The sequence below is a fragment of the Setaria viridis genome, chromosome 3 (assembly GCF_005286985.2).
Source record: "Setaria viridis chromosome 3, Setaria_viridis_v4.0, whole genome shotgun sequence".
NCBI classification, from domain to species: Eukaryota; Viridiplantae; Streptophyta; class Magnoliopsida; order Poales; family Poaceae; genus Setaria; species Setaria viridis.
The window spans coordinates 28,625,746-28,642,225 of record NC_048265.2 but is presented as its reverse complement, the minus strand read 5'-3'; the positions used below and the strand labels follow the sequence as shown (position 1 = coordinate 28,642,225).

The 16,480-nt window shown below is 46.6% G+C and overlaps 1 protein-coding gene across 1 annotated transcript; it reads left to right on the top strand.

Annotated features, from left to right (window-relative positions):
- Positions 1–8,427: 8,427 nt before the first annotated feature.
- LOC117850441 (receptor-like protein kinase ANXUR1) lies at positions 8,428–11,928 on the top strand. Its single transcript, XM_034732268.2, has one exon. It carries the CDS (start codon positions 8,884–8,886, stop codon positions 11,491–11,493), a length of 2,610 nt encoding a protein of 869 aa, XP_034588159.1. The 5' UTR covers positions 8,428–8,883; the 3' UTR covers positions 11,494–11,928.
- Positions 11,929–16,480: the final 4,552 nt, after the last annotated feature.

Sequence of the window (16,480 nt, the reverse complement as noted above, 5' to 3'; positions counted from 1 at the left end):
AGTCGAAGGCGGAGCGCTAGGGCTTGCAGAGCTGAAGAGCTCAAGTGGCTGTGAATAGCCGACAAGTTGTGATAACTCGAAGAGACTTGATGGAATCAAGTTGAAGGCGGAGCTCTGGGGCTCGCAGAGCTGAAGAGCTCGAGTAGCTGTGAATAGCGGAAGAGTTGTGATAACTCGAACAGACTTGGTGGAATCAAGTTGAAGGCGAAGCGCTGGGGCTCGCAGAGCTGAAGAGCTCGAGTGGCTGTGAATAGCTGATCAGTTGTGATGACTCGAAGAGACTTGATGGAATCAAGTCGAAGGCGGAGCGCTGGGGCTCGCAGAGCTGAAGAGGTCGAGTGGCTATGAATAGCCGAGCGGAGGCAAAGATAGTTAGTGATTGCCAAAGAACCTTTTTGTTTAATAAATTGTGGGTGAAGACCCGAGTACATGTCTATGTTCCAAGAGTTTGGTACTTCTTCGCCTAAGAGTTCCTGTAGTCGGTACGATCCAGGCCTTGTGACCTTAGATATGACGTAAGGACCTTCCCATGGCAACTTGAGTTTGTGCAGCCCTGATGTGTCTTGAAATGTGTTTGAGGACCATGTCACCCACGTTAAAGAAACGTTCCTTGATATTACGGTTGTGATAGCGTCGTAGCTCATCGAGATATCTTGCTAACTGAACCAGTGCTGCACATCTTGTTTCTTCTAGACTGTCTAGGTCTAGGCGCCTTGTTTCCTCTGATGCCCCTTCGTCATATTGCTCAACTGCGGGAGATTGCCATGTGATGTCTCTAGGGAGGATGGCCTTTGACCCATATACAAGGAAGTAGGGAGAGTGCGTAGTAGGCTTGCATGGTTGAGTACATTGTCCCCAAAGAACATTAGGTAGTGCTTTGAGCCATTTGCCTCCTTTCGTGTTGCCGATGTCATGCAGTCTTTTCTTGAGAGGTTCGAGTAACATGCCGTTGGCATGCTCGACTTGGCCATTGGCCCTTGGGTGAGCGACAGAGACATATCGTACATCAATTCTACTGTTCTCGTAGTATTCTCAGAAGATGTGTATGTTGAAGTTGGATCCTAAATCAGTGATGATCCTGTTGGGGAACCTGTAGTGGTGTATGATCTCGTCCAGGAAGTCTAGGACTCAATCTGCCTTTGGGCACGTGACGGGTTTGACTTCAATCAACTTGGTGAACTTGTCAATGGCTACGAGTACTCAATTGAACCCTCCTGGCATAGTTGCAAGTGGACCAATATGTCAAGCCCCCAGCATGCAAAGGGTCATGTTGGAGGTATTGTGATGAGCTTGTAGGCGGGGACATGCTGTTGCTTGGTGAAGAATTGGCAGCCTTGGCATCTGCGGACTAGCTGTTTTGCGTCGGCCTGTGCCATGAGCCTGTAGAAGCTAGCTCTGAAAGCTTTGTCTATGATCATTTGTGAAGAGGCATGATTTCCACATATTCCGTTGTGTATTTCTTCCAAGATTTCTTGACCTTCTTCTTGGGTGACACATTTCATGAGTATTCCTGAAGATGTGCTCCATCTATAGAGCTTGTCTCCGACTAGAACATAGCTCTTGCCATGTGCTCCATCTATAGAGCTTGTCTCCGACTAGAACATAGCTCTTGCCTCGTCGCGAGACTTGTTCAGCTTGGTCCTTGTCCGAGGGTAGCTTTTGTTCTTTGATGTAGTCGATGAACGGTGATCTCCAGTCAATTTTGTTCATCATGATCTCTCGGTTGGGTTTTGGAGGTTTTGTGTTGGTAATTGCTGGAGCAGCTTGTTCTGGTATGGAAGGCTTGCGAAGCTCGTGTACAAAAATGCCTGCTAGAACTTCTACACGGGTTGAGCCCATTTTTGATAACATGTCTAGCTAGGTTGTTGTCGCGGATGACATGGTGAAACTCAAGGCCTAAGAACTTCTTCTGTAGCTTGCGGACTTCCTTGCAGTAGGCGTCCATGTTTTCCTTGTTGCGATCCCACTCAACATTGACTTGGTTAATGATGACTAGCGAGTCAACATATACCAGTATTCATTTGATACCGAGTGATATTACGAGACAAAGACCTTGTAGAAGTGCTTTGTACTTAGCTTCATTATTTGAGACTTCCAAAAGATCTGGAGAGCCTTTTGGAGAAATCAAAAGTACTCCTACGCCAGCGCCTTCGAGCTTGAGGGAACCGTCGAAGTACATAACCCAATGTTCTGGCCTTTTAACTAGTGTTGGTACTTGGTTTTCCCTCCACTCCGCCATGAAGTCGAGCAGAGCTTGGGATTTGATAGCTGTTCTGGGTTTGAAGTCTAGAGATAAAGCTCCAAGTTCTACTGCCCACTTGGAGATTCTAGCTGTTGCATCCCTGTTATGAAGGATTTCACCGAGCAGGAAGTCGATAATGACGGATATGCTGTGTTCTTGAAAGTAGTGTCGTAGTTTCCATGAGGTAAGCAGGATTGCATAGAGTAGCTTCTACACCAGTGGGTACCGAGTTTTGGAGTCTGAGAGTACTTCACTGACAAAGTAGACGGGTCTCTGAACTTTGTAGATGTGCCCTGGTTCAGAGCATTCGACTACTACTATTGTGCTGACAACATTAGTAGTAGCAGCTATGTATAGGAGCAAGTCCTTGTTTGGAGATGGAGCCATGAGGATAAGTGGTTTTGACAGGAAGTCCAAAACCTATGTCAAGGCTTTGTCTGCCTCCTCTATCCATTGAATCTTGTCCTGTCATTTGAGTAACTTGAAGAAGGGTAATCCGCGTTCTCCAAGTCTTGAGATGAATCGATTGTGGGCTGCCATGCAGCCTGTAACCTTCTACACATCGTTGATGCTGGTTGAAGTTTGCATATTTGTGATGGCAAAGATTTTCTCCAGGTTGGCCTCAATGCCACGATGGCTAATGATGAATCCGAGCAATTTTCCCGAAGGTACACCGAAAATGCATTTCGTAGGGTTGAGTTTCCACCGGAACGCTCGTAGGCTTGCGAAGGTTTCTTCTAAGTCCGCGACAAGGTCATCTAGGTTTTTTGTTTTAACGACTACATCGTCTACGTAAGCTTCTACATTGCGGTGTAGTTGCTTCTCGAAACACATCTGGATGGCTCGTTGATAGGTCGCACCTGCGTTTTTTAGCCCAAAAGACATTGTTTTGTAGCAAAATGCTCAAACGGGGTGATGAAAGTTGGTTTGGCTTGATGTTCTTCTTTGAAGGCTATTTGATGATAGCCTGAGTAGCAGTTGAGAAAATAGAGCAAGGCACACCCAGCTGTGGAGTCGACTACTTGGTTGATTCTGGGTAGTCCAAAGGGGTCCTTTGGGCAATGCTTGTTGAGGTTTGTGTAGTCGATGCACATCCTCCACTCATTGTTCTTCTTGCAAACGAGTACAGGGTTGGCTAGCCAATTAGGGGTGGAAAACCACCTTGATAAACCTTGCTGCGAGTAATTTGGCCAGCTCTTTTTTTATTGCATCTCTTCTATCTTGGGTGAACCTTCGTAGTCGTTGTCTTTTTGGGGTATCTTTGGGGTCGATGTCTAATGAATGCTCAATCAGCTCCTTGGGCACGCCGGGCATGTCAGCTGGCTTCCAAGAAAATATGTCGTGGTTAGCCTGAAGAAAACTGACGAGCGCGCTTTCCTATTTCGAGTCTAGCCTGGTTCCAATCAGGGCTGTCTTGGATGAGTCACAAGTCTGAAGATCGACAATTTTGAAGTCCTTCTCACTTGCTAGTTTCACCTTAGTCGATCCTGTTTTGTTTTCTGGGATCTCAAGTTCTGTGGGGCTGAGTTTCTTTGATACTGTGAAGACTTGTTGCATAGGGTTGGGTGCTTGAGAAGTTGCTGCAATTTCTACAGCTTCCATGTCACACTTGTACGATCGCCACAAGTCTCCAAGATGTCAACTCACCCTTAGGTCCTAGCATCTTGAGTACAGGTACACGTAGTGTGGTATGGCCATAAACTTGGCTAGGGCCGGTCTTCCAAGTATGGCGTGGTAAGAAGTTTCAAAGTCAGCAACCTCAAACCTAATGTACTCGGTTCAATAATGTTCTTTGGTGCCGCAAGTGACTGGTAGGACAACTTGTCCTATAGGTATGGCAGCATTGCCTGGGATAATTTCGTAAAATGGTGAATCTGTTGGAGTAAGCATGTCTGTGATGTCGAGACACATTTTCCTTAGTGTCTTGGCGAACATGACGTTAAGTCCGCTTCCGCCATCGATGAGTACTTTGGTAAGTCTTGAGCCTGCAACGACATGATCGAGTACCAGAGGGAATCGGTCTGGTTCTGAGAACTTGTCCATTGGTCCTTTGTGCTAAAAGTTATGGGTACCTCAGACCATTTGAGTGGTGTAGGAGTTGCTGCCTCAATAGCCATAATCTCTCTAAGTACTAGCTTATTGGACCGCCTGGACATGGTACCCGGGATTCCACCAAAAATGACGTTGACCATCTTAAAGGTCGTTTGGAACTCTCCTTCACCTTCATCAGCTTCGATGACCTTACCTTTACCCTTGTCCTTCTTCTGACCAATGTCTTTGGGAGGGGGTGGTGCAGGTAATTCTTGCATTACTCGGCGCATGTTATAGCAATCAATCACTGAGTGTTTGCTGTTTGGATGCCATGGGCATTGTTTCTTAAGTAATTTGTTGAAGGAGGGCCCATCATTGCGTTTGTGTGACCCTTTCTTGCTTGAGATGGACATAGCTGCAACAGTGTTGTGAGGTTTGCGCTTGCGGTTCTGATTAGCCGAGTAGTTGTTTCGAGTATCATGATTGTTTTTATTGTTGTCGCGACCGCGGTTGCGATGAGAGCCGAATCTCTCTCGCTCTTTGTCTTCTTCATCTGCCCATTGTTGCACCATGATTTTGAGATCTTTGACGGTGGCTGGACGACGTCTGCCAAAGTCTTGTATGTTCGATGATCATAGAGGCCATTTTGAAAGCACTCGATGATGTCTGCTTCTAAAATGTCAATATTGTAGCCTTCTTTTCAAAGAAACGATGTAGGTAGTCACGAAGTGTCTTGATTTCTTTCTGTTTGACTTAGCTTAGGTCAATTTTGTTGCCTGGGCGAGACATGGAGCCCGCATAATTATTAGTGAAAGCCTTCATCAAGTCTTCCCACGAATCGATCGACTTGGGCTTGATTGACTCGAGCCATGTTAACGGCGCGGGTTCCATGCATATGGGGAAGTGAATGACCTTTGTATCATCATTACCCCTAGCTGCTTTAACTACTAGTGAGTAGCATCGTAGCCATTGGACTGGATCTTGCTTGCCATCATACTTGGTGATCCCTATCGGCTTGAACTTCTCGGCTAGTTTAGTCTTCATTATCTATGTGGTGAAGGCAGGGAAGTGATCATAGTCATTGTCTTCGCGTTCGCGTTCGCGGCGACAGTTGTTATTGATTACCTCTCTTAGGTCGCTGAAGATTGAGGCTTCGCGATCAGCTCTGCGGTGGCGAGGGCTCTTTGCAGAATTGGTGCAGCTAGCCTTCCCTGCATCCCTGTTTCGCCTTGGGGCCTCGCGTTCATCTCTATTTTCCCTTTGGCTATGTTGCCTTGGCTGGTTGACAACTTTGTTACTGTTTCTTGGAGCCTCGTGATTGCCACTGTAGACTGCAACATCTCTGCTGCCATCCTGGTGGGCCGACTTGCGAGGGATAGATGGGATTGTTGATTTCTTGTCAAGTAGTTTGTAAGCTTGTTGTGCGAGTTGTGCTATTAACTCGTTGCCCCTTTCCGCGAGTTGTGCTGTTAACTCGTTATCTCAGTTGTGAGGTATGAGAGTTAATATGAGATTGATCGAGGCAATTGCTGCGAGTGGAATGTTGTGCTCTCGAGCTTGCACTACATTGAATGCTCTTTCGAGGTTCATGATAGGAATGTTTGTAGCTAGTAGCCGGCCATGATCTGCTCGGGCAGCATTATGTGCCCTTCTTTGATTTCTCTGTTCAGAGGTTTCATCTTGTGGGGCATTAACTGACGATTCGTCTTGTGAAACGTCGTTGAGTTGTGCAACCCGTTGAGGAGTTTTTCGGTGGCTGGCACCCGCATCATTGTTTGTTGACGTGATGACAAATATTTCTCTGTCCGGGTAGTAGCTTCCAGAGCTTGATGTTGCAATCTTCGTAGTGCTTCCTTCTTCGCGGGTTGAAGTAAGCGGGATACCCTCTTGATACGGGAAGTTGTCTATGTGAGCGACAAGGCATGACTCGTAATCTTGGGCAAGGAACGATGGCTTCATCCCAGGACAACAAACAAATCTGCCTTGTGGAGTCGAAGTAATTACCAAGCCTTGAGTTGGGCCTGATAAAGGGATCTCTTGGATGGAGTCCGAGTCGTAGTCGCAATCCTCGACTGACTCGAGTTCGGATTGGACTTGAGTGTGGAGTTCTTGGTGGACCGCGGCTGCATTGCAGAATCTGAGCGGGAATCGACTTCGAGTTGAAGTCAACTTGCAGGATGACTTGGACGTCAGCCTGTGCGGTCTAGTCCGATCAGGGTCGAGTTCGAGCCATAGTCGAACTCAATGTTGTTGATGTTGAAATTTTGGATTACCTCGACGAGATTTCCCGCTTCTTGATGAAGAAAGTTTTCGTCGAGACGCTTCTTTTCCTGGTTGCCGATGATGCAGTATTGAAAGGATCCAGCACCATCCGCGATGCAAAGCCAGGAGCTGAAGATGAAGGTTGCACCCGCCTCAAAGGCGAAAGCAGGCTTGATGATGATTGGTGCCATCGATCTCGCGCGGAGAAATTTGGTGATTTCCCCTACCTAGCGCGCCAGCTGTCGGTGTTTTAGACCGGTAACCTGCCTAGGGAGTACCCAAGGTGGTGTTTTGTGCGGTGGGTGTCATCGAGAATCAAGGAGTTGATGGTCACACAAGGAACACGATTTAGATAGGTTCGGGCTGCTAGATCGCGTAATACCCTACGTCCCGTGTGTAGATTGTATTGATCTTGTTCTTCGATGTTCGGAGGGGATCCCTGCACGCCCTTATATAGTCGGAGGAGTAGGGTTACAGGTCGGATTGTGTATGAGTCCTAGTCGAGTACGTTTACTATCCTACTGTAACTCAGAAGAGTAGTTTCCTTTTGACCCGACTAGTCTTCGGGGAGTCCATGAAGCCTACGTGCCCTGCAGAGTAGTCTTCGTGTCTGAGTAGGTTTCGGGTATGTTCCCTTGAGTGGGTTCGTACAAGTCTTCTATGGGCCCGGGGGTGCCAGGCCGACACCTACCTCGTCAAGTATGCCAATTCCTAGTACCTCGCCAATGCACTTGGTGAGGAAAGCTCCTTTGGTGCCTCGTCGGTCGACCAGGTGAGTTTTTTTCCCATACCTAATATTGATCAAGTTTTTTTAACTAATATGAATCATATATAACATGCAAACTATCCATTAAATTCTAGCTCAAAAACATGTATAAATAAAAATCCTCTCCATTCTCCCTCATTCTAAAAAGCTCATTTTTCACCCTCTCAGAAGCATAAAACAAAAGCATAATAACAATAAATGAAGGGAGGATGAAGTATTTAACCTTCACAACAATTTGGATGAGTGAAATCCCAACAGAAATGAGGAAAAAAATTTGGGCAGCACCTCCCCTAAGGTTGCTTGCTCGCCATGGAGAGGAGGAAGAAGCTCTCGATCTCCGGTGGAGTGGCTCGGAATGGGGGAGGAAGAGGAGCCTCGAGTTGGTTGGATTTATAGGGGAGGAGATTTTGTCTTGGTTGGAAATTCCAACCGGAACAAACGACCCCCCTTTTATCCTGGTTGGTAATTCCAACCGGGACTATACCTTTTGTCCAACCATGACAAAAGGGAGGTTCTTTTATTCCGGTTGGAATTTCCAACCAACCAGGACAAAGCGTCGGTGCGATTTTTTAGAGCCGTTACCACCGGGACTAAAGGGGGGCTTTAGTCCCGGTTGGTCTTTACAACCGGGACTAAAACTTCCCCCTCCTCCCTCCGGCGGTGGCCTTTGGTGCCTCATTTATTACCTGGAACTAAAGTCACTTTAATCCTAGGTCCAAAGTTAACCAGGACAAAAGTACATGGATGGAAGGTCAGTTCTCCGGTAGTGAAATATGATTAGCAAATCAATCCAATCCACAAGTCCTCTTAGTCTTGCACTGCTCCGATCAGTGAGTGGATCTTTACTTGCTTCATTAGCAATTAGCACCTACCGGGTTATTAACTTACTATCTTAGATTTCTAGGATTTTAAACTTCTAATTATTCAAATGTTTAATTTCCTTTGCAATTTAGAAGTTAGATTCATCTCGGGTTCTCAGAAAAAGAAAGAAAAACGACGAGTATTGACATTGTTTTCAAGAATTCATGTTAGTACTGCTATTATATTTTTGTTTTACAAATGAAAAAATATTTAGATTGAGGGTCCATAGTTTTTTATTTGCTCAAGAACCCTCAAAACCGTCGAGCCGGCCCTGATATTGGCTTCTGCAACGGTCACTGCGACTTACTGGAACAGCACTAGGAAGCAAGCTAGCTTGCCTTGCCGCTTTGGCACCTATATATACCTACAAGCCTAATTTTAGGTTCCTAGGCATGCGCTGAGCCACACTTTCCTCCGGAGAGACGAGCGCCAAATTCAATGAAGAAGCCGCAGCCCTCCCCGGCAAACGCTCTTGCGCGCCCGTCTTCAACGGCCGCTAGCTAACCCGTGGGTCAAGCTCCCCCAACCCCCTTATTCCCTCAAACAAACATCGCCTTGGAGGAGGAGATTGCAGAGGCGTACAAACCTCTGTTCTTCTCCCTCCTCGTCTTCCTCCCAAATCGACTGGTCAACACCACATGGCCTAATCAATCAAACACTCTTCCCCGCGCCTCTGCACCGGCGAAATAGAGCTGCCGTGACTCTGGTCGGTGCGGCGGACATGGCAGCCCGTCGTGGCGTCTTGCTCGCCGTCGTCATTGCAGTCGAGGTGGTCGTTCTCGCTGCCGCAGAGAAGTACAAGCCCCCGGAGTCCATACTGGTCAACTGCGGGTCGGCGAAGGAGGGCCTGGACGCTGACGGGAGAAAATGGATGACCGACCAGGACAGCAAGTGGCTCATCGACGGCGGCAAATCATCCATCATGGCTGACGCGGATGTCCAGGACCCGTCGCTTCCGTCGCCCGTGCCGTACATGTCAGCGCGGGTGTTCACCAAGGAGACCGTATACAACTTCTCCGTCGACGAAACGGACAGGCACTGGCTGCGGCTCCACTTCTACCCGGCGGCCTACCACGGCCTCCCCGCGGAGCAGTTTTTCTTCTCGGTGTCCACGTCCACCGGCATCACGCTGCTCCGCAACTTCAGCGTGTACATCACCGCCAAGGCGCTCAGCCAGGCATACATCATCAGGGAGTTCACGCTGCCGCCGGTGACGGGCGGCGCGCTGTCGCTCACCTTCACACCGACCGCGATGAACAACGCGTCCTACGCCTTCGTCAACGGTATCGAGATCATCTCCATGCCGAACATCTTCAGCGACCCTGCCACGATGGTGGGCTTCGCCGACCAGACCGTCGACACCGTCGCGGGCAGCCTGCAGACCATGTACAGGCTCAACGTCGGCGGGTCGTACATCGCCCCGGCGAACGACTCCGGGCTATCGCGAGATTGGTACGATGACACGCCTTACCTCTACGGAGCCGCCGTCGGTGTGACATACCAAGCCAATGAAACGGATAAGCTGAAGTTTCCAACCCCCGAGGCAGAGTACGGGGCTCCGTCGAGCCTCTACCTCAACAGCCGGTCGATGGGCCCTGACCCGAAGGTGAACCAGAACTACAACCTGACATGGGTGTTCGAGGTGGACAGCAACTTCACGTACGTCGTTCGGCTCCACTTCTGCGAGCTGATTCGCACCAAGGTGAACCAACGGGTGTTCGATATCTACATCAACAACAAGACGGCTCAGGCAGACGCCGACGTCATCGGGTGGACGACAGAAAAGGATGTGCCCGTGTACAAGGACTACGCGACATTCATGCCCGATACTCCCGGTGATAAGATCCTCTGGGTCGCGCTGCACCCTTCCGTGTCGATGAAGCCAGAGTTCTACGACGCCCTGCTCAACGGTCTCGAGATATTCAAGATGAGCGACAGCACTGGCAACCTCGCCGGCCCAAATCCCGACCCGTCCAAGATGCTCGAGGAAGCGGAGATGGAGCTGACACAAGGGAAGTTCAAGGACAAGCCCAACCACCTCAAGGCCGCGGTGATTGGAGGCGCGGCTGGCGGCGCGGCGGCCTTCGGGATCGTCGCGGCCATCTGTGTCGTGGCGTACCAGTCGAAGAAGAGGCGGGCGCTGGGCACTAGCGTCTCGCATTCCTCGGGATGGCTGCCGGTGTACGGCGGAAACTCGCACACCAACGCCAGCAAATCGTCTGGCGGCAAGAGCGCGGCGCTCAACCCGAACATCACCGCCATGTGCCGGCACTTCTCGTTTCCGGAGATCAAGGCGGCGACCAAGAACTTCGACGAGTCTCTGGTGATTGGCGTGGGCGGGTTCGGCAAGGTGTACCGTGGTGTCGTCGACGGCGACACCAAGGTGGCTATCAAGCGGAGCAACCCGTCGTCCGAGCAGGGCGTCCTGGAATTCCAGACCGAGATCGAGATGCTCTCCAAGCTCCGGCACAAGCACCTCGTGTCGCTCATTGGCTGCTGCGAGGACGACGGCGAGATGATCCTCGTGTACGACTACATGGCGCACGGCACGCTCCGGGAGCATCTGTACAAGACCGGCAAGCCGGCGCTGTCGTGGCGGCAGCGTCTCGAGATCACCATCGGTGCCGCGCGGGGCCTGCACTACCTCCATACCGGCGCCAAGTACACCATCATTCACCGCGACGTCAAGACGACCAACATTCTGGTTGATGAGAACTGGGTGGCCAAGGTCTCCGACTTCGGTCTGTCCAAGACTGGCCCCACGACAGCCATGCAGACTCACGTCAGCACCATGGTGAAGGGAAGCTTCGGCTACCTCGACCCGGAATACTTCCGGCGGCAGCAGCTCACGGAGAAGTCCGACGTCTACTCCTTCGGCGTCGTGCTCTTCGAGGTGCTCTGCGCGCGGCCTGCGCTGAACCCGAGCCTGCCAAGGGAGCAGGTCAGCCTGGCCGACCACGCCATGAGCTGCCAGAGGAAGGGAACGCTCCAGGACATCATGGACCCGCTGCTGAAGGGAAAGATAGCGCCGGACTGCCTGAAGAAGTACGCGGAGACAGCGGAGAAGTGCCTGGCAGACCACGGCGTCGACCGGCCGTCGATGGGCGACGTGCTATGGAACCTCGAGTTCGCGCTGCAGATGCAGGACACCTTCGAGAACGGCGGTAAGCCAGAGGACGAGGGCAGCGTGGGCGCCAGCAGCACCGTCTCTGCGGCCGACAGCATGGCTGCCTCCGCCGCGGCGCTCGAGCTGATCAGCGAGGACATGGACGAGGAGGACATTGCCAACAGCGTGGTGTTCTCGCAGCTCGTTCACCCAACCGGCCGGTGAGGTACAAGTGTATATGGGACGGACGTGGATGCTGGAACGGATCGTGCATGCCTGTTGTTGCCGTTTGGGATTTGGGATTCACCCTGTTGGTGTCCACATGTACTCTGATCATATTGTGCGTATGTGTGTTTCGTTGGTTGATTCTTTAACTTGGTTCTAGTTGCTGCATACTGATGGGCCATTAAAAGGGGGGAATTATATCCATTGTTAAGAACATAGGAATTCTGTAAAATCAAAGGGAGATGCTATTTTACATGTGACTGAAATTAGTTTTAATAGTTTACGTATAGGAACAAAGACAGCTAGATAAGTATCCAATGCATAGGAACCCTTGTTGGGAGAGGACATGCCTCACCCAGGCGAAGAAATTTTTGTAGACATGGTCATTATATGCATGGCAGGGCAGAACAGAGAGCATCAACCAAACCATTTCAGCTATCAATATATATAGATCCAGAAAGACCAAAGATTCAGAGTGACCATGATGAGTTCGAAAAGTTTTTTTCTCAATGTTTGCTGGATTCATGCGAACTTAATGATCAGTATTTGTCTGCTACACAAAGGGTCATCACTCACTGCTGGTAACTCCTTATTTGCCATAGTTTTTGGAGACGTAAGAAAATTTTCACGAAAGATGAGGCTATTTTTCTTCCATGGATAATTCATTGTGACAAAATATCATTATTTATCACGGCAAAACTCGCACAACCTCCCACCTAGTGGGATTTCTTCTTGCCATACATATAAATTATTTGTTTTTGAGGAAACAAGGGGGAGTTCCCCTGCTGATTATATATATAAGTATTAGAGTATGTTACAGGTTCATAATAACCAAATTAGGAGACAAAGAATGAAACAAAGAAGATTAAAAAAATTACAAGCTCTGATCTAGCCATTGAGACATAGGTTGTTTCCAAGTGTCTTTTACTCTGTGAATAACCAGAGTAAATATATGCTTGAAACGAATTATTGTGCTCTGAATTGTTAGTTGAATGCCGTTAAAGATCCAATCATTTCTTGTCATCCATATGCACCAGCTCATGATTATGATGACTTCCATGAAGAATGGTACTTGCAACTGATCCTCGAAGGAGCTAAGGATTGAATATGGCTCCTGCTGCAAATCCATGAACAAGCCTAGTGGATCCAGCATTCTTGCGCAAAAAGGCATTCTAGCAAAAGATGGAATAAAGTTTCCTCTTTGTCATGATGGCATAACACGCAGGAATAAGATGGGAGAATCGTATGTTTGCACTTGAGGACATTTCTTGTACTGAGTCTGTCTTTTAAGACAAGCCAAAAGAAGACTTTATGTTTGTTTTGGCACTTTGACTTCCATAGCCATTTATGAACTTGGTGAACCTCCTTGTGTCCAGTCAATTGGCAATAAGCCTTGGAAGACGAGTAGAAACCATTGCCCCAGATATAAGTCCAAATGTCAGGTTCATCTGAAAGATCTATTGATTGTAAGTCAGCTGCTAATAGAAATAAATCACTAAAAGCTTGTGAAGGCAGAAGTAGGTGAAATAACTATTGCAAATCAGTTGTTTCATAAGCCTTCTGTAATGAGACATATTTGTTTTTGGCAAAGGAGAAGAGCTGCGGATGAGACTGGGATGGAATCTGATCATGCCACAAGTCTTGCCAAAGGAAACAAGTGCTACCATCTTTAACTATAACTAGCACTAAGCCTTTAAATTTGTCAAGTAGCTTGATGATGTCTCACCACCAAAAGGATCCCTTTTTGTATGACTAGGTAATTTACCATTGGTATAATACTTTTCCCATATAAGATGAACCCAAGGAATATTTGCTTTGTTGAAGAACTTATGCAGATATTTTAGCAATAAGGCTTCATTTTGTGTCGTAATGTTCAAAACCCCAAGAACTCCCTCTGATTTTGGCAAGGTGACCATTTCCCAAGCTGCTTTAGGTGGTTTTTTGTTGTTGATATCTGAGCCTCCTCAAAGACAATGCTTTTTGTATTTGTCCACTTGCTTATAAACCGTCTTATGTAGCAACAAGGTACACATATGAAACATTGGTAATGCAGTGAAAATGGCATTAATTAATTGAAGTCTACCTACCTCAGATAATAAATTGAATGTGGCCAGCAATCTTCTTTCACATCTAGACACCATTGGTAAAAACTCCTCCACTCTTGGCTTTGTTAATCCTAAAGGTAGGCCTAGGTAAGTAAAAGGTAGCTGTCCAATAGTGCATCCAAATAGCTGAGAGAGGATTTGTATCCTTTCCTCTGAAATATTTATTGGTAACATCATAGACTTATTGAAGTTTACTTTCATACCCGTTGACGAGGTAAAGGATTGTAAGATGTTCTTTAGGTACATAAGTTGTGTAGAACAGCCTTCCATAATAATGAGTGTATCATCAGCATACTGCAAAATAGAGAAGTCTTGACTATAGTTGAGTGGGATTGGTAGCTTTAAATATCCCTGGTTCTTTGCGGAGTTTAATAGAGTTTGCAGGAGATCAGCTCCTAACACAAAGAGAAGAGGCGAGAGAGGGTCATCCTGACGAACCCCTCTCTTACAAGTAAATCTTTTCCCTGACACACCATTTAATAGAATAGAAGATGTTCCTGATCCGAAAATTTGCTTTATCCACTTTAACCAGAGCTACCCAAATCCTTTATGTTTCATGATGTCTAACAGGGCTGCATGCTCAATTCGATCAAAGGCCTTCTCGAAGTCTAGTTTGAGATAACAATCTATTTCTTCGATTTGTGACAGAGATGTAAGTACTCAAAAGCTCAGGCTAGGCAATCTTGAATAGCTCTAGCTTTGATGAATCCATACTGATTTGCATGTACCAGACCTATGATAACCTTCTGCAATCTGTTGGCTAGCAATTTAGTTAGTAACTTCATAGAGATATTTAGAAGCGAGATTGATCTATAGTCTGAGACTGTTGCAGCCCCATCAATCTTGGGTATTAGGGTGATGTAAGATCCATTAATGCTATGCAAGCAAACCTCTCCAGATTGAAAAGCTTCAAATAAAGCAGAGAAATCCAGTTTGATGATTGGCCAACATTTTTTTCAAAAATTTGTATTAAAACCGTCTAGCCCAGGAGCTTTATCATTTGGGATGTTCTGAATAACTGAAACTATTTCCTCATGCGAGAAAGGATCTTCCAGACATTGGAGGTTGTCAGCCATGTGCAAGAGTTGTTGCAGGTCAAAGGCCATAGGATGACTTGTTTTGGTTACACCAGAATCATCTTGCAAAGACCTAATAAAACTTTTCCTATTCTGGATTGTAGCATTAGCATGGAAGAATTTTTTCAACTCATCTCCAAACTTCACCCATTTAATCGATCCTCTTTGTTTCCAATATGTCTTTTGCTGTTGTAAAAGTGTTTAGAGTTTATGCTGTAAAATTTCCTTGAAATTCCATTTTATTAACAATAGGTCTCTGCTTTCCTCTATCAATTCTATAAAGGACAAGATCAATTTCACATTGTAAATCATTGTCTTTAAGCTAGAGAGTTGGCCCTGCCACAACCTTAAGACTCTCCTTAGATTTTTAAACTTTTCAGTAATAACTTTTACTTTATCTGCAGCCTGAACTGGAATTGACCAGCCATGGGCAACAATATCCATAAAATGTTCATGTTGTAGCCAATAATTTTCAAATCTAAATACTTTTCCTTTGGGGATGTCTGTTCCAATGGTAATGACACAGGGCGAGTGGTCAGATGTTTCCATTATTAGTGGAAATGCTGAGGTATTGGGATAGGAAAAGGACTAGGAAGTGGACGTAAAGAACCAGTCTAACCTCTCAAGTAAGGGTGCTTGTTGCTTGTTTGTCCAAGTAAATTGTTTTGACTTTAAAGGAACTTCCACTAGGCCTAGGGTGCTGATTGCTTCATTGAACATGAACATTTCCGAGTAATTCCCTCCTGGTTTATTTCTATTGGTAGGATCTCTTATTAAGTTAAAATCCCTGAGTAACAACCAATCAATATCGTCTGGCATCTGAATGTTTTTTAGCCACTAGGTGAAATCCCTTTTTCCCTCGTAAGTACATGGCCCATATACATTTGTGAGGATCCATTCATTGCCTGAGATGGTTGACGAAAATTTTATAGATATAGCATATTCATTTGTAAAAACCATTTGGCCATTGAACGGACTTGACTTCCAAATGATTGCAATGCCTCCAGAGGCTCCTTGAGAAGGGAGGTATTCAAACTTATCAAAGGCAGTAGGGCAGAACTTTCTGATGAAAAGAATGTCTAAGTGCTCCCTTTTAGTTTCCTGAAGGCAGATGATAGCACATTGGCTTTCAATAATTTTGTCTTTAATAGAGTTCCATTTTTTATCTGAATTGATACCTCTCACATTCCAACACATAACATGCCACTCCCTCATAGAATGATTAAGATTCAAGTTTATAATTGGATGGAAGAGTTCAAAGACCTTAGCACTAGATGCACATCACCAGTACTAGAAGCATAATAAACAAAAGCAAAATGCCCTGAACAATAACAAAGGTGCATTAGAAAGCCAACATAGAACATAAAGACCATTTTGTAGATATTCCAGGCAAGAGTATGCAGAGTCTATAAAATAAAATCCATTTTCCTGTAGCCTAAGTTACTGCTTCTTAGGCCTCTTCTTAGCGTTCTTTGGCGGTTCACCATCATCATTTGCATTCCCAGGCTTTTTCTTGAGTTGCTTCTTCCCTCCAGGGGGAGCTATTACTTTCTTATTCTTATTTAAAGTTGCTGAAGTAAGCTTGGAGGTATCAACTTTGCAAAATTCTTTGCCCAAATTTCTAATTATGGTCTGAGTCAAGTGAGGAGGATTTGCTAAACACCCAATGCAATTACTATCTTTACACCTAGAGTTTTTGAATCCCTTGCTATGTATTATATTCCTCCTGCTTCTCCGAAGATCCTCATCTGAAGTATGAACCCCCATGCCATCCTTTTGATTGGTTTTGATCTGATCAGCCTGCTC